Source organism: Bos mutus, chromosome 8 (assembly GCF_027580195.1).
Source record: "Bos mutus isolate GX-2022 chromosome 8, NWIPB_WYAK_1.1, whole genome shotgun sequence".
Classification (NCBI taxonomy): domain Eukaryota; kingdom Metazoa; phylum Chordata; class Mammalia; order Artiodactyla; family Bovidae; genus Bos; species Bos mutus.
In genome coordinates this window covers 51,331,610-51,350,661 of record NC_091624.1, presented here as the reverse complement: position 1 = coordinate 51,350,661, position 19,052 = coordinate 51,331,610, and the positions used below count along the sequence as shown (strand labels likewise).

The following is a 19,052-nucleotide window of genomic DNA, read 5'->3' as shown; positions in this document are numbered from 1 at the left end:
GATGTAAGAGGCATGGGTTTGATCCCTGGGTTGGGAAGATCCCCTAGAGGAGGACATGGCAATCTCCTCCAGTATTCTTGCCTGGAGCATTCCATGGACAAAAGAGTCCATGGGGTTGCAAAGAGTCGGATAGCATGCATGCGTGGCAGAACAAACCTGGAGTCTCCCTCGTCTTCAGGAGAGTGCAATCACTGCATTTGGGGCCTCAGGAGAGCATCATGACCTGCTCGCGCTTGAATGATGCTGCTGGTGGCCATTATCTTCACTTTACACCTGAGGCAACTGAGGCCCTGCTTGGTTGATGACCTGACTAAGACTCCCCAGGCTACAGACTTGGGCAGTGCAGGGCCATTTCTCATGTTTGTAACAGCCCGATATTGTTTAAACGTTTCTTGTGTTTCCAGAATTTTCTGTGGTATGAGCCCCTGCTGGGACTGGGTGCGGAGGCACCCAGCTCTGGGTGGTGGCAACACAAAGCTCTCAAACACCCTGGTTGAAGCAGCAACACAAAGTGGGCTGCTCGTAGGTGCCAACAGCAGGGGTGTTTATGCTAGAGCAGCCCCGGTGGTGTTCCCGGCTGTCAGTACCATACCTATCTCTTTGATCCTCCTAGAGATTCTGGAAGCCCCCAGTATTCCATAATAAATTCACTTTCTGCTTAAAGTAGTGAGAGTGGAGTCTGTTGTTTGCAACTAAAAGCCTGATAGGTTAAGTAACCCAGCTTTCAAAAATAGACCAGCACTGTTCTCATGGCATACAAGGACCGAGTTATTTGGGACTCAGACTTGTTCCTATGGAGAGATAAGCCTCTTTTTCTGGTTGTAGTTCTGTTCAGACTGAATTGGTCAGAAGAGTAAAAGTACCACATCACACACTGATTATTAATACAGGCTCTAGAATCAGGGTGACCTGAGTTTGAGTCCTCATTCTGCTACCTGCATGCTGTGTGACCTCAAGTAAGTTAATTAACCTTTCTGAGCCTCCCTCTCTTCATTGGTAAAGATAATCCTATGCGCTGTCTAGGGGATAGGATATTTGATAGGATAAAATGAGGGTAAGATAAAAACCCACATGAAGGGTTTTGCCCAGTACCTGAACAGTTAGCAAGTGCTCATTTGGATGAGCAGAATTTTGATTCCTTTTCTCTTCTCCACACTGGTTCTGGCACCCCTCAAGGCACTAGGCACATCCTAGCACAGGCTTTCTCATCGCGGCACTCCAGCCTAAGGCTCTCTCACCCCCAGCCTATGAGCTCCTTAGGACAGAGGCCAAACTTTTCCATACCAGACATACCGCCCACATGTATAATTGTGCATGTCAACTGGATTTCACTCTATCTTGAGAAGCAAAGGCCTCGGATGTGGTCTAGCCCCACCCTCCCTTTGGCTCAGAGGTGAAAGCGTCTGCCTGGAATGCAGGAGACCTGGGTTTGATCCCTGGGTCAGGAGATCCCCTGGAGAAGGAAATGGCAACCCACTCCAGTACTCTTGCCTGGAGAATCCCATGGAGGGAGGAGCCTGGTAGGCTACAGTCCATGGGGTCTCGAAGAGTTGGACACAACTGAGCGACTTCACCTGGGCTGCTAGCTGCCCACACAATCAGGTGCAGACTTCTCAGTCTGGCATTCAAGGTCCCTCTCCTCCTACTCTATCCCATGGCTGCGCTTGCCCAAGCAGCTCCTTTCTCACTTCTTTCATTCTGGAACTTGCAGGCAAATGAGCCTATTGGACACCTCAAAAAATTAGAAAAAGGCAGTCATATCCCTGTGCTGGGGCTCAGGGCTCTGTCCATGCATGAGCTTGATTTCAGCCTCGACTTGTCCCCTTGGGCAGTGCACGGCCATACATGGAGATCCTAGGTCAACATGGCCTCACTGGTGTCACGTCCCCATCACAAGGAATTCCTCCTACAGTCTGACCCAGGCCTCCTTTGTGCCACATCCCCTGTGGGTCTCTCAGTAGTGCTGGGACCAGAGCCCTGTACAAGGTCGATTTGCAGGGAGCAGCTCCCTAGCTCAGGCTCCAGACCCACCTCCCCGACCCCATCCTTGCTGAAAGACTCTGGTTCAGGGTCAGCGTTTGCCTCCTGAGACTGACAACTGGGCCAACTCAGAACCCAGACCTCTCAGGGGGGCTTGTTTAAGGAAAAGCATAAGGTAGGCAGAGACCTGGTTCAATACTTAGAAGTAATTTTTACCAAACCCAAAAAAGAAGTCTAAGCCATCAGTCCACAGATTCAGCTCCTGCAGGAAGTCATAAAAGGTAAGAGCCTGGTCTTCTATATAATGAAATCTGCAGGCACAGGTCTGGAGCACTAGCTGGCATTGTTCCTTATTTCACCAGAAGTTTTGCATGATAAACTTTCAAAATGCTTTGGGCAGTCCAAAGCTCAAACGCATGGAAGATCGGCAGCCAAGAATGTACAGCGTCTGCCTCATTGTCTGTCCTCATCACCAAAGCAGGTCAGGGAAGGGGCCAAGGCTGTGACTTCATGGCCTCCTTTGCAGACCCATGCCTAGCAACTTGAGTTTGAAGACATTAGGTTCTTGACTTTTTGATGAAGTCTATGGTTCTCAGTCCTTAAATAATTCAGAGGATCCCGGGAATTAACAGGTTCTAACTTAAGTAAGCCTTGCTAAGCTGTGCAGACAAACCTGGATGGTCTCAGAGGCCCTTCCACATCTGACCTTAGTGGAAATTACTCAGCTGATTGCTGGGGAGGGATCCATGTTGCTGCCTGGAGGCTGATGGGCTAGCTCCAACCCCAGGGTGACTGACATCTGTGAGGGGGACCCTTGCCTCATGCTCCAAAACCATCAGCTCCAACTCAGACTCACTCATGTAAGTTCACTGAAACAAAATAACGGGCTCTCCTTGGCCTTCCAAGATAGCCCTGTGGGGTGGCTCAAATATCTTTGATGATGCACACAGATCATGCTGGCCCCAGCCATTGACCATCTGCAGTCTAAGGCCTGGGCAGAGGCTGGGCACCAACTGAGCTCGGCATAGCACAACTTGGCAGAAGACCTTCAGACACAGAGCAACCAGTTTCCAGTGGTATCCACAGCAGACATCACTAATCAATATCCTTGCCTCAGAGTCCTTATCAAGACAGCCACTTCCAAACAACCCAAATTGGTCCCTGGCTGCCCTTATTTAGAGATTTATCACCAACCTATTCAATGATCCTTAAGAAATATGTTACTCGTAGGCAGGCACTTTTCCTACTTTTCTCTTCCTTTCTCAATGGCCTTTTAAAATCTGTTCCCCTTCTGTGCCATCTCCCGTCACCCACTATAACACAGGGGGAGGGCTGATGGCACAAGCAAGGCTGGGGTGGTATTTGCTGTCCTGAAGCTCCAGCACAAACTCCCATGTTGCCAGTGTCTGGGGGGAGCTACCCACCCCCTCAGTGACCAGGCCTAATGATGTTAAGGGACCCTGGTCCAGTGAGGCCCTGATGGGCAGCCGATGGCCCAGGGGCCCCGCAAGGCCTCCGCCAGTACTCACCGAGCAGCCCCGGGTTGGGGAACCTCCAGGAGTCGTTGTACGAGGGATACTGAGGGTGGCTGTAGGGGCTCCCGGAAAAATCACTCCCTGCATGTGGTGGGTGGGAGAGAAATAGGAACCGAATGTCAAGTCAGGTTCAGAAAATGCCACCGGCACTTGTCTCCCTCACAAACTGTGGGTGCTTTGTGTAACCAATAAAGGCAAGTCCGGTCCGCCCCCTCACCAAGTGGACAGCTGTCACTGGCATTGTCCTTAGAGCTTTATTCATAGGAGTGGATGCCAGGTGACATTAGTGGTGAAGGATCCACCTCCCAGTGCAGGAGAGGCAAGAGACACAGGTTCGATCCCTGGGTCAGGAAGATCCTCTGGAGGAGGGCACGGCAACCCACTCCAGTATTCTTGCCTGGAGAATCCCATGAACAGAGGAGCCTGGTGGGCTACAGTCCATGGGTCGCAAAGAGTCAGACATGACTGAAGTGAATTAGGACCCATGCACACATTTCCCCTTAGAACCTTTTCTTATTCTGGGAGTGAATACCAGTCTCTCACACATGTACCATTGAATTACCACGTGCCAGGTGTTCCCTGGGGTAGCTGGCCCATTTTGCACATGAGAAAACTGAGGCCCAGGGTCTCTCACAATACAGCCTGGAATCACCCAACCCAAGCCCAAAGGCCCAGACTGCTTGTTTCTCAGACCTCAGCCCTGACCGAGGTCACCCCAGGACACAGTGTGGAGGCAGTGCCACTCCCCATGTGTTTTCTGGCTCTGGACTGGAAGGCCAAAGATGACCCAACTCTGGTCTAGCCCTCTGGGCTGTGAATCCGGAGGTGGCTGCTCCCCAGGCCTCTCTCCGGGAAGATGAGACATAAACTCAGACCCTCTGCCAGGAGGAGGTGGATGGCACTTTGCTGACATGAAGGGACTAGCCAAAGGGCTGGAGGAACACAGAAGAGCACGGGGTTGGGGCCTCTGGGCCTGGGGGGAGGAGCAGGAGCTGCAAGCCGCGCCAGGTGGGACAGCACTGGGTGTGGGGGGCAGAATGGAGCTTGAGGACGGTTCACTCCTGCCCAGCGGCTTGTGGAGCCATGATGCTTGCCTTTGGCACTTCCCTCCCTTCCAGCCGCAGGGGGCCTCTTGACCACTGGGCAGTCACAGGAAAGGAGCCCAGAATCCCTGCCTTCAAACCTTGCCCCCTTGGCTCTGTAACAGGACAGGCCCCGCCTGTCGGCTCCCTGCCACTGGGGCTTCTGGGGGCACAGGGGCCCCTGTGCCTGTTAGCAGGTTGTATGGGCAGCTGGCTATTGAGTGGCTTTTTAGGCCACTAGTTACAGAGCATAGGGCCCCTCCCTAGCAGTGGAGACAGGAGTCTCTCAGCCCCATGAGACCACCCTCAGCACCATCCATGCTTCCATGGACTCTTTTTAGATGCCAAAGGGCCGAAAGGCAGGAGCCTCTAGAAGGGCCACCAGCCCCAAGTCAGGACTTGGAGCACTGCTCTTCCCTGGGAGGCCTCAGCCGACATCTTAGGGCCCCTGGGGCTCCACCAGGTGCAGTGGGAACAAAACAGCAGGGCTGAGAGCCAGCCGCTCCCAGCCCTCAGGCCCAGCTGGCCTCCTCCCCGCTTCCACCAGCAACCACAGGCAGAATGTGTGCGTGTGCGCGCGCACACACACACACACACGCACACGTGTGCCCCTCCTTGGGCCTCTCTGGGGGCCACTCCCAGCCTGACAGGCTGAGCTTTCCAATTCTCTGTTTTTTATGCCTCAGTGGTCAGGGTGTCAGGTTCCGGCGAACGAGGGAGAGCATGGTGACAGTGCGGGGCCGCGGCAGCTCAGCCCCCGGCGTATCCATCAGCGCCACGGCACCTCCTCCTCCTCCTGGGGGGTCAGGTAGGGGAGCAGAGAGACCGAGCTGCCTGGAGAAGGGGAACAGCCGCACTTCCCCCGGGGCTCTGGGCACCCTCAGGGCTGCCCCATCAGAGGCGCTTCCTGACAGCACCGCGCCTGGCCCAGGGCATTGGGCTATACCGGCTAAGGCTGTCTCGGCAACTCCATCTAGCAGCACCGGGCCCATCTGAGGCCCAGCTCCAAGGCCACCTCTTCCAGGAAGCCTCCTTGATCTCCAGCCCCTCAAAGTACAAGTCTTGGGCCTGTTCAACTGGAGCTACTTAGTTAGCTGTGTCCGTTATCCATTCTGCACCCTCCCCCCAACTTTGTCCCCAGATTGGCAACAGGCCATAAACAGTTCCAACTCCTCTAGAGGATGTGCCTAAGTCAGTGTTGCTCAGCATCCTGGACCACGTCCCCACCTGCCTGACCTTCTAGAATCTCACTCAGATACCTCTTCCTCTGGGAAGCCCCCCTCGACCCCGTCCTGGGGTGTACTCCATCTCCTGCTGTGCCCAACACCAGATTTGCCCTGTGACATGGGAGTGTCTGTCTTCAGGTCAGTGTGTGACTCCTCTCAGCACCCACATGCCACCCACCCCCCGTGTAACACCCTGTCCACAGCAGACAGTCAGTGCTCCGAGAACCACAAGTAGCTCGCCATCTCCACTGTAACACCATGCTCTTGTCTGCACAGCTCTCTCCCTCACCTCCTTCCAGGCTCTACTCCAAAGTCACTTCTAAACATTGCAATTCCCATGGAAACACCTTCCACTTTCCCTGCTTAACGTTTCTCCATAGAACTGATCACAAGCTAACATATCTTACTAATTGTGCTTATCTTTCTTGTTAATTCTATGTCCTCCACTAGGAGGTAAGCTCCCTGGGGCCAGGGAGTGTATGCTCGCATCCCCATGTCTAGCAGGCCCTGAAAACCATTTGTTAAATGAACGAAAGTGTGGGAACTCCTCCGTCTACCAGAGATGACTCTCATGGCTTCCATTATTAACACCAATAGCCAGGGGTTTCTTGAGCACCTACTGTGTGCCAAGATTCAAGCCAGTTTATTTGATCCATTGCCCAGGTTTCATCCACCATGCTGTCCTGCTCCCTGGTGGAAGAAATGAACTTCCAGGGACCCACCCCGCCTGATGTGTTTAGAGCAGCGGTGTGGTGGTACCCTCAGTGGGCCACTGTCCTGTGAGATGCCCTGTGAGAGTGCACCCTCTGGGTAAAGGGAGCTTGACCATCTCCAGGGCAAGAGGTCGACCTCAGGGCTGGTCCAGCCATATGCTGGGGCCTCTGGATGAAGTGCTCCACAGGCAGCTGGCAAGGCGTGGGCAGTCCTCACCCATGAGATGTGGGGGTGGGGTGGGGGTGGGGCAGGTCCTCAGTTGCCGAGGAAGATGCCTGTTGGTAGACCTGGCCTAGCTCAGCCAGAAAGATGGCTGGGGAGAAGAAGGCCACCCAGACTCGAGCCCACATGATGCCACTGAACCCAGTGGGCCTCAGTCAGTCTGGCACAGAAGCTGAGAGCAAGGGTTCTGGAGCCAGACTGCTGCAGCCCAGATCCTGCATCTGCCTATTCCTAGCTCAACAGGTTGACGGTCAGCAGGATGCTCTCTGTGCCTGTTTTCTCCTCAGTAGTCGGGACAATGAATAGATCCCACTGCCCATGGTCATTGCAGAGACTGATGATACACAGTGTCTGGCATGCAGTGACTGCTCAGCAAATGTCAGCCACGAGGACCACGACCTGACATCAGCTACCAAGGCTTCCTCCACATCTAGAATCTCATTTAACTTTCCTGAGAGTCCTGTGACGTTCCCAAGATGGGTGCATCTGTCTGTATTTTATACGAGCAAATGGAGGCTCAGGAAGGTGGGGGGACTTGTCTAGGGTGGGGGGAAAGTCCAAGTCCAGCTTCCTGACTCCCAGCCCAGGGCCCTCTGCCCATGTGACACCATGACACCGCCTTCCCACCCCGGGGCCTCTGTCTTCCGTTTGTACAAGGGCAGGTGAGACCCAGTGATGTCCAAAGACCCTTCCTGTCTTCTGAGCCTGAATTTCACTTCTCAGGTGTCATGGTGCTCCCAGCAGGGAGGGAGGCCCCCTCCTTGAGGCTCTGTGGGCTCCACCAGATGATGACTTCCTTTGGGACTAGAGGTTTCAATCTCCTGCTGTGTCTCCCTTGCTTAAATTCACCACCATCACAGCACCCGAGGAGCATTCACCTTCTTTCCTTTAAATCTTAGGACTGTAGCTTAGAAAAGCGAGTCTGGTCCAGCCATGAGAAGTTCCAGGAAAACACTAGGGATGCTTTCTGCGGGGAGAGGAGCATATGAGCAGGAGGGGTAGGGGTTTGATGTGTGGAGGGAGACAGGGCATTCCGGGCACAAGCAGAAGTCTGGAGTTGAGGGGTCAGAATGTGCCCCCAGCACAGCCAGGTCTTCACAAGGCCCCAGCAGAGGCAGCCCACGGAGCAGAGCTGAAAAGCAGAAACATCGTGCTTTTCTTCCTTTAGGGCTGGGACTGGAGAGGCCTTCAGACTTGTCAGTACCAGGACCTGGAGGACAGGCTGGAAGAGGTGAGCCCGTGGTCAGGGAGAAGCTGTGGCCGCAACCCACAGGAACAGGAGAGGGGAACGTCCACAGGCACAGAATGACGTTCCTCAACGGCAGGAGTGAGATTGAGAAGGCAGAACGTGAGAGTCCCACTTCTGGCTCATGTTTGGGGTCAGGGAGGAGCGGCCAGATGGCCCAAGACAGAGCTCTCACCATGACACTTCTCTTATGACCAAGGACACCATGGGGCTCTTACCTCCTTTTGCTAACTGATCCATGCTTTGGGCATCTCTCATAAATACCAGCCCATTTAAACTCGGCAACCTTTTCTTTATGCATTAACAGAAAAGTTCCTGTGATGCCCAGTGGGGGTGCTGGCCCCTGCCCAGCAGCTGTCACTCAGCAGGCAGCCAGACCTCCATCTGAGGAATTCACAGCACACAGGCCCTCCTCGGAGATGGCTCCTGGGCCGTCTGCAGGTGCACCCCCAGAAGCCCCCAAGAACTCTCAACAACGAAACATGCGTCATGATCTCCTTCATCTCCAGCACCCCCAGGAGTGAGCAGTCCTGAGGAGAAAGCAAGACTGGACTTTCTGAGACAAGGCCTGGGATCTGCCCTGGGAGCTGGGCCCCCACACTGTGCTAGGAAAGTGGGGACGGGCAGGGGAGGGGGCTGCCCAGAGGCTGGGTGTGGGCTTAGTGTGGCAGGGCTCAGAGGGAGCTTGCCTCCATGCTCTATAGTGGCCTTAGGGAAGCAACAGAACCTCTTTGGGTTCTTCTCATCGTGAATATGGGCCTAATAAAAACCTACATCATAGGACTGGTGAGAGGTAAATGAGGTAATATTGTTGGAAGCACAGAATTACCTTTTCCCCTGCCAAGGAGACTGGGGAAGCCGGGGAGAGAGGGGAGAGGAAAAGCCCTCCTCTAAAGACTGAATCAGTCCCTAAAAGGAATTTTATAGCTTTATTTATTTTTATTGCTGAGTTCTTGGATGTGCAAAAGGAGGCCCAGAGCAGGGTTCAGGAGTGAGGCTGGAGAGGGCTCAAGGTCGGTGCGTGAGAGAACGCCAGGACCTGAACTGGGGGAGGTTCTGTTATCAAGAGGGAGCGGGGAGACAAAAGGAGATGCCGTGGGGGTGGAGAACATTCAAGAAGTGAGCGTCTAGGGGACTTCCCTGGTGGTCCACTGGCTGACTCTGCACTCCAGTGAGGGGGCCCGGGTTTGATCCCTGGACAGGGAACTAGGTCCCACATACCGCAACTAAGATTTCGCATGCCATAATAAAGCGATCATGCTGCAAGGAGGACTGAAGACTCCGAGTGCCACGACTAAGACCCAGCACAGACAAATAAATAAATAAAATATTGAAAAAAAGAAGTAGACGTCTAACTCCCATTTTAAGCCATCCACATCGGGACATAAAGCCTACTACATGCTCAAATGCCTATATGACTGGGCTGGTGTTTTCTCCCCACGTGGAAATCAGAGGAAGCAGCTGAGTGCCACATTTGGGCAGCCGGTGGTGTTGAGGTGAAAGACTTGGAAAGATCCAAGAACAGTATGGATCACAGAGCCCAAGAATTCCGCAACATCAGGAAGCCGGAACCGCAGGTGGGCATGTCTGGGTGAAGTTAGGAAGTGTCCAGAGGGCGTGGTACTCCATCTTAGGATAACCCACCCAAGATGTTAGAGCAGAGAATGCTGGGTGAGGGACTTGGCCTCTCACTGGGTATCTGAGGAACTAGCAATCACTCCCCTCGTTCCCACCCACCCCCCAGCAACCCACTTCTTCCCAGAAGTAATGCAAAGTAAACCTGGCCATCACCCTGTCTCTACACCACAAATTTATCTTACATTAAACCTGCCCAACCTCTGCTGGGACTCATCATTCCAGATCATATGGACCAGACGAACTTGAAAGATAATTTCCTTCAGCCTCCCCTCCCCAGGGCCACATGGCCAGGCAGGGCCACAGCAGGATCAGGACACTTGCCTATTCCTAGGTCCTCGGGCTTCCACCATCCCAGGGAGAGCTTCACTGGGACAGCCAGCCCTCTCCTCCCCATTCCCCCGCTCTGGTATGCCTGAGAATTTTCAAACACAGAGCAAAGTTGAAAGAATTTTATCGTGAACACTGTGTACCCACTACCTAATTCCATCATCAATATTTTCTTACACTTGCCTATCAACTCTGTCTCCCTCCAGCCTTTCATTCATCTTATCTTTTGTGTATTTCAAAGTAAATTGGAAACATCAATACACTTTCCCCTAAGTACTTCAGCATGCATATAATTAACCGAAATTCATTACTTGTTTAAAAGTTTTTTCTTTTGATATAAAGTATACACATAATGAAATGCACAAGTCTTAAATATACTATCACTGTGTTTTGACAAATACATACACATATGTCATCCAAACCTCTATCGAGATACAGAACCTTAAACTTCACCCCAGAGAAGGAAAGTTCTCTTCCGCCAGAGAAGGGGGTCTTTTGACCGGCTGAGAACCCAGTTACTTGGTGATCTGACTGAGTCATTCCCCCATGAATACGGAGCTCTACGATTAGCATTGACAACCCAAACCCTGATCGCTGAAAGGCCCCTAACCGGCAAATCAAAAGCCCTTGCAAAGCTATTGTACTAAACAGAATCAAGCTGAGGAATGGATGTTCTCCCTTCAAAGACCCAGAAAGAAAGCAGAGGTTTAAGAAATTTAGGATAAATGGCGGATTTTCCCAAAACAGCACTGTCTTCCAAACATAGAAGAGTTGGCTGTTGGAAAAAAAAAAAATGAGGTAACTAGAAAGGATTGATTGAAATTAAAAGTTTAGAGGAGGCCACAAGAAAAGGCACGGAATGCAACTGCCCTGAAGATGCCAGGGCCAGGAAAAACCATCAGAATCAGAAATGTTTTCAGTTTACCCTTCGTTAAAAGCTCAGAGATGGCAAGAAAGTCGAAGTTTCCTAAAATTCTCTGAAGTGACAGGTAAACGGGCTCAGTGTAGCTCTTAATTAACCCAGAACGACACCTGCCAGATGATGGGGATTTGCAGAGCGCGCCAGGGGCCGACCCCATCTGCAGATGGTGGGCTCCCACCTCTGCTCCAGACCTTGGCTGCCTGTAATTAACATACGGAAAGTCTTTCAAAGTGACTTCACTGCCAAGTTCTATTTCTGAAGGATTCAGACTGGGCTTTGAAAGAAAATCTTTGCAGAGGAAGAGGAAGGAAGGATTTGAAAAGGGCCTGTGAGATTTCTCCAGTTGCTCTCTGCGGTTTTGTAGAACTGCGTGATACACTGTGGCTCGGGGTCAGTGGGTACCTGGACATATACAACCCTGTCTATGGCCAGAGTGATCCTGATCATAGCACCCAACATGGCATTGTCAGCCTTGCAAATATACTACATATTATTTATATAATTACATTATATAATATACCACATATTATCATAACACACACACATATATATTATTACATATACATACGAGTATACATACAATATGTATAACACACACATATCCACATATACACGTATGCCCACACACACACAAGATTCTAGGGCTCTGTCAAGTCTCTGAGTGACCTTGATCAAGTTTTTCTTTTCACCCAGACTCAGTTTTCTCATCTGTATAGGTGGCGTGTATGGGAGGGATTTAAATAGCTGACCTCAAAGGGCTTTCATCACTCAGATCCTCCTCTTTCCCACTTTCACTACACCCGTTCCCACCCTAGTCCCCATGAAGGCCGAGGTTTCTCAACCATCCTCTCTCCAGAGCCAGACCTTCCTGGGCTTCCAACAGAGAAAGGAAAACCCAAGCAAGCTTGGTAAAGGTCAGCCCTGTCAACCCAGACAGCCCAGCACACAGAGCATCGATCCGTCCCTGGAAAAAACCTCTTCTCCCACCAGCAAGGCCAGCCACGAAGGCCTTCAGAAAAACCAAGAGAGGAGAAAAACCGAGGCAGAGGGCGAGAGTGAGGGGGAGAATGTAGAATGTCTCGTTTCCGCTTCTCTAGGGAGCTGTGGACATCATAGCTGGACAGTGGTGCTGGCCAGGGCGCAGTGAGACAGAGCTGCAGGCCAGGGCAGAGGCAGGGTCCTGCCCCCGGCCTTGGTCCCCTGTACAGAGGAGGCTGCATGCCTTCAGCCCCCTTCCTGTTATCTACAACCACAGACCCTGAATACTGGAAGCCTTCAGGGAACTCAGGGGAAACAGCACAACAGTCACATTTCAGTGCCTCCAACATGGACCATGGGGCCTGCGCAGACCCCACTAGCTGGCTGCCCATCAGAGGCAAGAAGTGGGCTTCCTGAGCCACGTGGGGCCAGCAGAAACAGCTGCTGCTCTGACCAGTGCTGCTTGGTTTTCATTTGTTTGTTTATTTTCCACGCTGTATTATTTCTTCCCTGGCTGCCCAGTGTTTTGAAGGGGCAAGTGTTGTCATCAGCTATAGAACAAGCGATTTACAACTGTCTTATTCCCAAGGCTGACTTCCTCTCTTTCTGTGATGTGCCTGGCCCCTGTAGGTATTTCCATGTGTGACCCATGGCTATGCTATGACTCATATTGAGCAGGTCTGGTTCCATTTTAATCTGTTCTCTTGCTGTGGTATTATTCCAAAATTCTGTCCCAATGTTCTCATTTAAGCCAACAATGCATATGAAAACAGTGTTTCACTAGGGCGTAAGACAACCCCTGATTTGTGAGTATGTGTAAAGAACAGTGGAGTCCTTAGTTTCCAGTGTGCCCTTACCTGGCAGTGCCCACAGCACATGTGTGAGGACCAAGCTGCAAGGTAATGCTCAGGATTCTCAGATGGGATTCAAGGCCCTGCAGGGTCTGTCCCAGAGAGTTTCCCAGCCATATCTCCCACTGCCCCACCGCTCTTCATCTGAAACGCCACCTTCCTCCTGCTTCTCATGTCCAGTCCCCCATCTTATCAAAAGCTGGCTCAAATACCACCTCTTCCAGGTAGCCTTTCTGGATTGATGATCCTCACTTCCCTGGTGGCTCAGAGGTTAAAGCGTCTGCCTGCAATGCAGGAGACACAGGTTCGATCCCTGGGTTGGGAAGATCCCCTGGAGAAGGAAATGGAAACCCACTCCAGTATTCTTGCCTGGAGAATCCCATGGATGGAGGAGCCTGGTAGGCTACAGCCCACTGGGTTGCAAAGAGTCGGACACAACTGAACGACTTCGACTTCACTTTCACTTTCACTTTCCCCTAAGCCTCCAACCCTGGCTATGGCTGGGTGCACTTCCTGTCTAGACTCAGGATGGTTGTCCAGACTCTGGCTTCTGCTGTTGTTAAGTTTGTGGCTCCTCCTTGAGGACTGACCACGTGTGACTGACAGACCGCAGCCGCCCCTGCTGCCCTCCCCCTGCTCCGGCCCCACCCATAGTACTAATACTTGCTGGATGAGCATTGCGCATGCCCTACAACCGTTCCTTGAGCCAGGTGCTTTCAGTGTCAACAGAAACAGGTCATGAAACACTGGTCTTTGATCTTGGATAGAACCCTGATGCATGACACAGAGACAGAGACAGACAGCAAAACACACAGAAAAGAGCTGTGGGCTATGTCTGCTGCAGGGGCCTGGTGCAGGTCCCACAGGTGGAAAGGAACACTGGATGGGTGCCCTCCTGAAGGGCTAGGACCTCCACCAGGCCTCTCTGGGCCTCTGTGTCACATGATGATAGCACTAAGGTTGGATCACCCCCAAAGAGCAAAGAAAAATTTTTTTAAAAGGAAGGAGTCAAACCCATTGATAGTTACAGTTCAGAAAACAGGACCAGATTGCATTCCAAGCACCGCAGGGCTGGAAAATGGAGGTTTCTTTTCCTTAGTACTCATTTGGCCATCAGAAGATGCTGCATCTAGATTCTACCTGGAGACTTTCTTTGAGTGACCAGGATGTGACTAAAAGCCCCCATCCCAAGCCTAAACTGCCAGACTGCAGGTTCTACAGAATTCAGCTGGAGTAGTATTGAACTGTATTCCTGAGAAAATCCAGCTCACATATCTGTGATGGATGTCTAATAAGTTCATGAGAATTCTGTATATCCATTCCACTCAGCATTCAAACTGTCCCTACCCCATTCAGAGCTCTGCGCTGGACCGCCTCTCCACACTCAGTGGATGGTGCCCAGGCCCCAGTCCTCACGGCACTCCCAGCATCTGAGAGGATTCCTCAGACCCAGAACTAGACATGCAGGCATCAGTTAACAGTGAGGAGGACTTAGAAGCAGAGCAGAAGTTATCATTTATCCTGGCTGGGGCATCCAGGAAAGCTTCTTGTAAGAAGCGGCTGTGATCTGGACTTTAAAGGACATGGAAGCTGCATCATTTAACAGGTTACTGAAATCTGTTCCACTAGCCCTGGCTGCTTTCTGAAGAGTCATAGTGTACTGCCCCTGTCCCCACGGAAGGGACCCTGAGGGGCAAGGCAGTCTCCAACTCCTCTCAGATAGAAGGCGGTTCTACAGGATACAATGCGTCCTGGTGTGGAATGGGCCACAGAGACCTGGCTCTTATCTGTTTCAACTCCCCATCAAGGCAACTGCCAAAGAGGCACACTAACTGATAAACCCCGAAACCCCTGAACAACTCCAAACCACATCGCTGCTTTGGTAAATTATTATAAACAGGCAGGCACTGATAATCTGCACAGGTAGTAAGAGCAGCTTTGGCTGCCATTCTGTGTTGGTAACTGAGGCAATGGGGAAGACCTCAGGCTAGGAGCTGGTCAGTACTTGTCAAAGCCCCTCAACTACTTAGGTGAGTGGCCTTGAGAAGTCACTTTACATCTCTGAACCTGAGTTCCTTATTTGCAATGTGGCATTACAACATTACACAGGACTAAATAACAATATCAACACATTTCAAAGTCTTCTGTGAACCAAAAAGTGTTCTACAGACACGAGGGTCTATTCTTTGATGTTTAACTCAGGTCTTGGCACATAACACATGCTTGGTGTGACAGATGAAAAAAATGGATACACCGGGACTTGTTTTGAATGAAAATTATATTTCCAGATGATTTTCTCATATTTCAACAAGTGCTCCAAATTTTGGTTGTAGGGAAAGCCTTGAACTAGGAGTCAGGGCCTCAATTTCATTCTGTCCCTACCACTGTGCAACCTTGGACCTGTCCCTTTCAAGTTCACTTAGCCTCGGTTTCCCCAAATGAACCATGGTGGGTGAGAGGTAGACTAGATTGGTTTCCATTCTCTCTGCACTAGGGAGCATTTTCTCTCCCCTGACTCCTGCTCAGTTGTCCTTCTGCTTGCTTAAACGATGGGTCCAACCCCATGCCCCTTGAGAGTGTTCTGTGAGGTCTTTTTTTCCCGAGAAAATAGACAATTTCCACCAGGCTGCCTATAAAGCTGAAACAAGCCTCAAGCCTCAATCACCAGCTCCCAGACTCAGAAACCAGCCCCAGCCCCTGGCAGCTCAGAGGCCCTCTCACCTCCCCACACATTACCAGAGCCTCCTGGGATGCTTCTCTCAGCCCACGTCAGCCCAAAGCTCTGAGTTACTTTCCTGTGGCCGAGACCTTGGCCTGTCCCTCAGAGCAGCCAGGGGTCGTCCTTGGAAGAACCGCCTGCCCCCAGCTGGGCCTGGCTCAGCGCGGAGGCCCGAGCGTCCTGCTGCTGACTAATGAGAGGAGGTGACGGTGTCACACCTTGCCGGGAAGTCACAGTGCTGGTGCCGACCCGCGCTGCCTGCCATCAAATTTTAATGCTTCTGCTGACATATTTATGGAATGCCTCACCAAGTGTTTGCGAGGAGACCAGACAAGATTTACCTCCACAATTACTACCACGATGCGCCGGCTTTGCTGTGCGCGGGGAACTTGCAGCACGGTCGCCCGGAGCCCTGGTGCGCCCCGAGGAGGATCGCACTCAATTCCACACACCTTTTGCGCCCCCAGAGCGCAAGACCTGGGGCTGGAGCGGAGATGAATCACACGCGGTCCCTGCCAACTGAGAGCTCGCAGTCCACGGGAAGGGGCAACACACACATCGATTACTCGAGTCCTGCGTGGCTGGGGACCAGTGCACAGATACAGGGAGAGAGGCAGACTGGGCTAAAGAGGGGACAGGGTATTTTTTCTATCAGAGTCAGGGTCAAGAACAAAGCCAAAAGCGGGGCTCCATGGGGCCACTCAGCTGCTTCAGCTCTCATAGGTGTTCCCCTGCCCGTAAGGGCCCTGTGGTCTCCATCTCTCTCCACTGCTGGGCTCAGTGCCTCTCCTTTAATAGCTGTGTCCCCATTCAATCCTCGGGGTGCCCTCTCCTAAGGCCTATGGAGTGGATGTAGCCTCCGGGTTCCTCTCCCTTCCTCACTGTGTCAACAAGTCCCTTCCTCTTTACGCTGTAGGGCTCTCCCTGAGTGGAGAGGTGCCAGAGGGCAGAAGTGATGTACATGATCTGGGTCCATGTTCTCAAACCTTGCTGCCTCTTAGATCATCTAGGGAGCTTTAGAGAGAAGGCAATGGCACCCCACTCCAGTATTCTTGCCTGGAAAATCCCATGGATGGAGGAAGGAGCCTGGTAGGCTGCAGTCCATGGGGTTACGAAGAGTCGGACACGACTGAGTGACTTCCCTTTCACTTTTCACTTTCATGCATTGGAGAAGGAAATGGCAACCCACTCCAGTGTTCTTGCCTGGAGAATCCCAGGGATGGGGGAGCCTGGTGGGCTGCCGTCTACGGGGTCGCACAGAGTCAGACACAACTGAAATGACTTAGCAGTAGCAGTAGCAGGGAGCTTTAGGAAAGCCACATGACCAAGACACACCCAAAGTAGTTCAATCAGAGTCTCTGGGTGGGACCAGGTTTCAGGATTGGTCCCAACTCCTGAGGTGAGTCCTCGTACAGTGAGTTTGAGAAGCAGAGGACAGGTACTAGCTCCTCAGCGAGTAGTGGATTTTGTTAGAAATGCAGGATCTTGGGCTCCAGTCTAGTGTTACTGAACCAAATCTGCTCTGGAAGATGATGCCCACATGGTTTGTGTGCAGTCAAGTTTGAGAAGCACTCACTCACATTAAGGAGTTTCCCAGGGTCCTCAGAGGCACACTGTGTCTAGTCCCCAGGCCTCTTGAAACTTGGCCCCTAAGAAAGCCGACCTCTAAGAAGGCTAACTGCCAATAGCTGACCGCTAAGAGGGGCCGGCTGGTGTGGGTGGACTGCAGGCAGGTGGTTGGGCAGCTGCTACCAGTACTTAGCAAGCTTGCTGAAGCACTTGTCCTGTGAAGGGAGCTGAATCAGGACAGCCCTCAGGCGTATTCTCACAACGGTCAAGGCTGGACCAGAGGCAGGAGTCCCAGTGAAGTCCCACCTCTATCACAAACTTAGTCTTCCCCAGTCCAGGCCTGTTTCCTCATGGGTAAGAAAGTCAGCCCTGCAGTTGGCTGTGCGAATGGAGACCTCTTCTTTCCTAAATTTGACTGACACTTTCACCCGTGTCCTCTGTGACCAGCCCACAGACCTAGCTGAGAGGCAGCTTAGTGGGGAGGGACCTACGAGGGGGAAGGAAGATGTCTTTGGGGGCCCAGGAAGGAAGAGTGAAGAAGCTTCCTAAGGGTACAAATGCAGGATGAGCTGCAGGGGGGAACCCCCAGGTGTGCTGGGGAGACCCAGTGTGTATCTATGTTGACGCTGGGCATACAGCAGACAATGTTTCATCTGCCTACTCATTCAACAGGTGTTAGCTGAGTGCTTGCTAAATACCAGGTACTGCTCTAGACACTGAGGATATAGCCATGAACAAAACAAACATTCCTGCCCTCAGGGTACTTATATTCTAGTGACATAGCTGCTGCTGCTGCTGCTAAGTCGCTTCAGTCGTGTCTGACTCTGTGCGACCCCATAGACGGCAGCCCACTTGGCTCCCCCGTCCCTGGGATTCTCCAGGCAAGAATACTGGAGTGGGTTGCCATTTCCTTCTCCAATGCATGAAAGCGAAAAGTGAAAGTGAAGTCACTCAGTCGTGTCCAACTCTTAGTGACCCCATAGACTGGAGCCTACCAGGCTCCTCCGTCCATGGGATTTTCCAGGCAAGAGTACTGGAGTGGGGTGCCATTGCCTTCTCCGTCTAGTGACATAAACAGACACTAAATAGGAAAAAAAATAAAGCATACATTATGCGTTAAGAAGAAAACATAAGGAGATGATATAGGGGCTGGGGATGGCTTCACCAAGAAGGTGACTTTCAAATAAAGAGGTGAAGGACGTGAGAGTCAGACCCGTGAATATCTATGGGAAGGGCAGTCTGTGCAGAAGGAATGGCAAGTGCAAAGGTCCTGAGGCTGGAGTGTGGGTGGCATGTTGGAGGAGCAGAGAGGAGGTCTGTGAGGCTGGAGAGGAAAATCGAGGGAGGGGCAGGTAGAGATGAGTTCAAGGAGGGAAGTAGGAAGGGGAAGATCTTGTGAGAATGTCAGCCTCTACTCTGAGACAGCAAAAGAGGGACACGACCAGACTCAGACTGAAATGGCTCACCCTGGCTGCTCTGGTGAAAATGGACTCAAGGGGGTAAGGGTGGCCCTGGGGAGACCAGTAAGGAGGATACTGCAACATCTGCTGAAAGACGGGCCCACCCACAGAGTGGGCACCTCTGGCCACATGGAGCTTCAAGCTACGAGGTTGGAAGGGCCAGGCATTGTGGTCATGAAAGCAGATGGTCAGCTGGCTGAGGCCAAGGACATTCATAGGGTGAGGCCAATATGGACTGCCTGGACTCTAGTCTTGACTCAGCATGGCCCCGGGCCAGCCCATTCCTCTCACCGAGCCTAAAACAAAATAGCCAGAAGCGCACCCACAGGGTTGTGGTGAGAATTCAATGAGTGTGTGGATGGGCCAACTGTGGGTAAACGGATGGTCCTGTCCCATCCTGCTCCGTCCTGCCCGCACCAGCAATGCCACACACAAGAGGGCGATGTGTCCCAATTCTCCACTAGGGGGAGCCTGGGCAATTCTTCCTCCAGCAGAAATGAAGTTTGCAAGCATCCATCCTGGCTCATCCAGGGAACTGCAGAAGTGCCCAGCATGGCCCTCTGGCGTGGGAATGAAGGCCTGA

The 19,052-nt window shown here is 52.1% G+C and overlaps 1 protein-coding gene across 1 annotated transcript in view; it reads right to left on the bottom strand.

Annotated features, from left to right (window-relative positions):
- PAX5 (paired box 5) overlaps nucleotides 1-19,052 on the bottom strand; it is a 180,517-nt gene that overhangs the window by 10,282 nt on the left and 151,183 nt on the right. Inside the window, exon 9 of the mRNA XM_070375639.1 lies at nucleotides 3,510-3,596. Coding sequence (XP_070231740.1) covers nucleotides 3,510-3,596 — 87 coding nt within the window. The remainder of the gene's footprint in view (nucleotides 1-3,509; nucleotides 3,597-19,052) is intronic.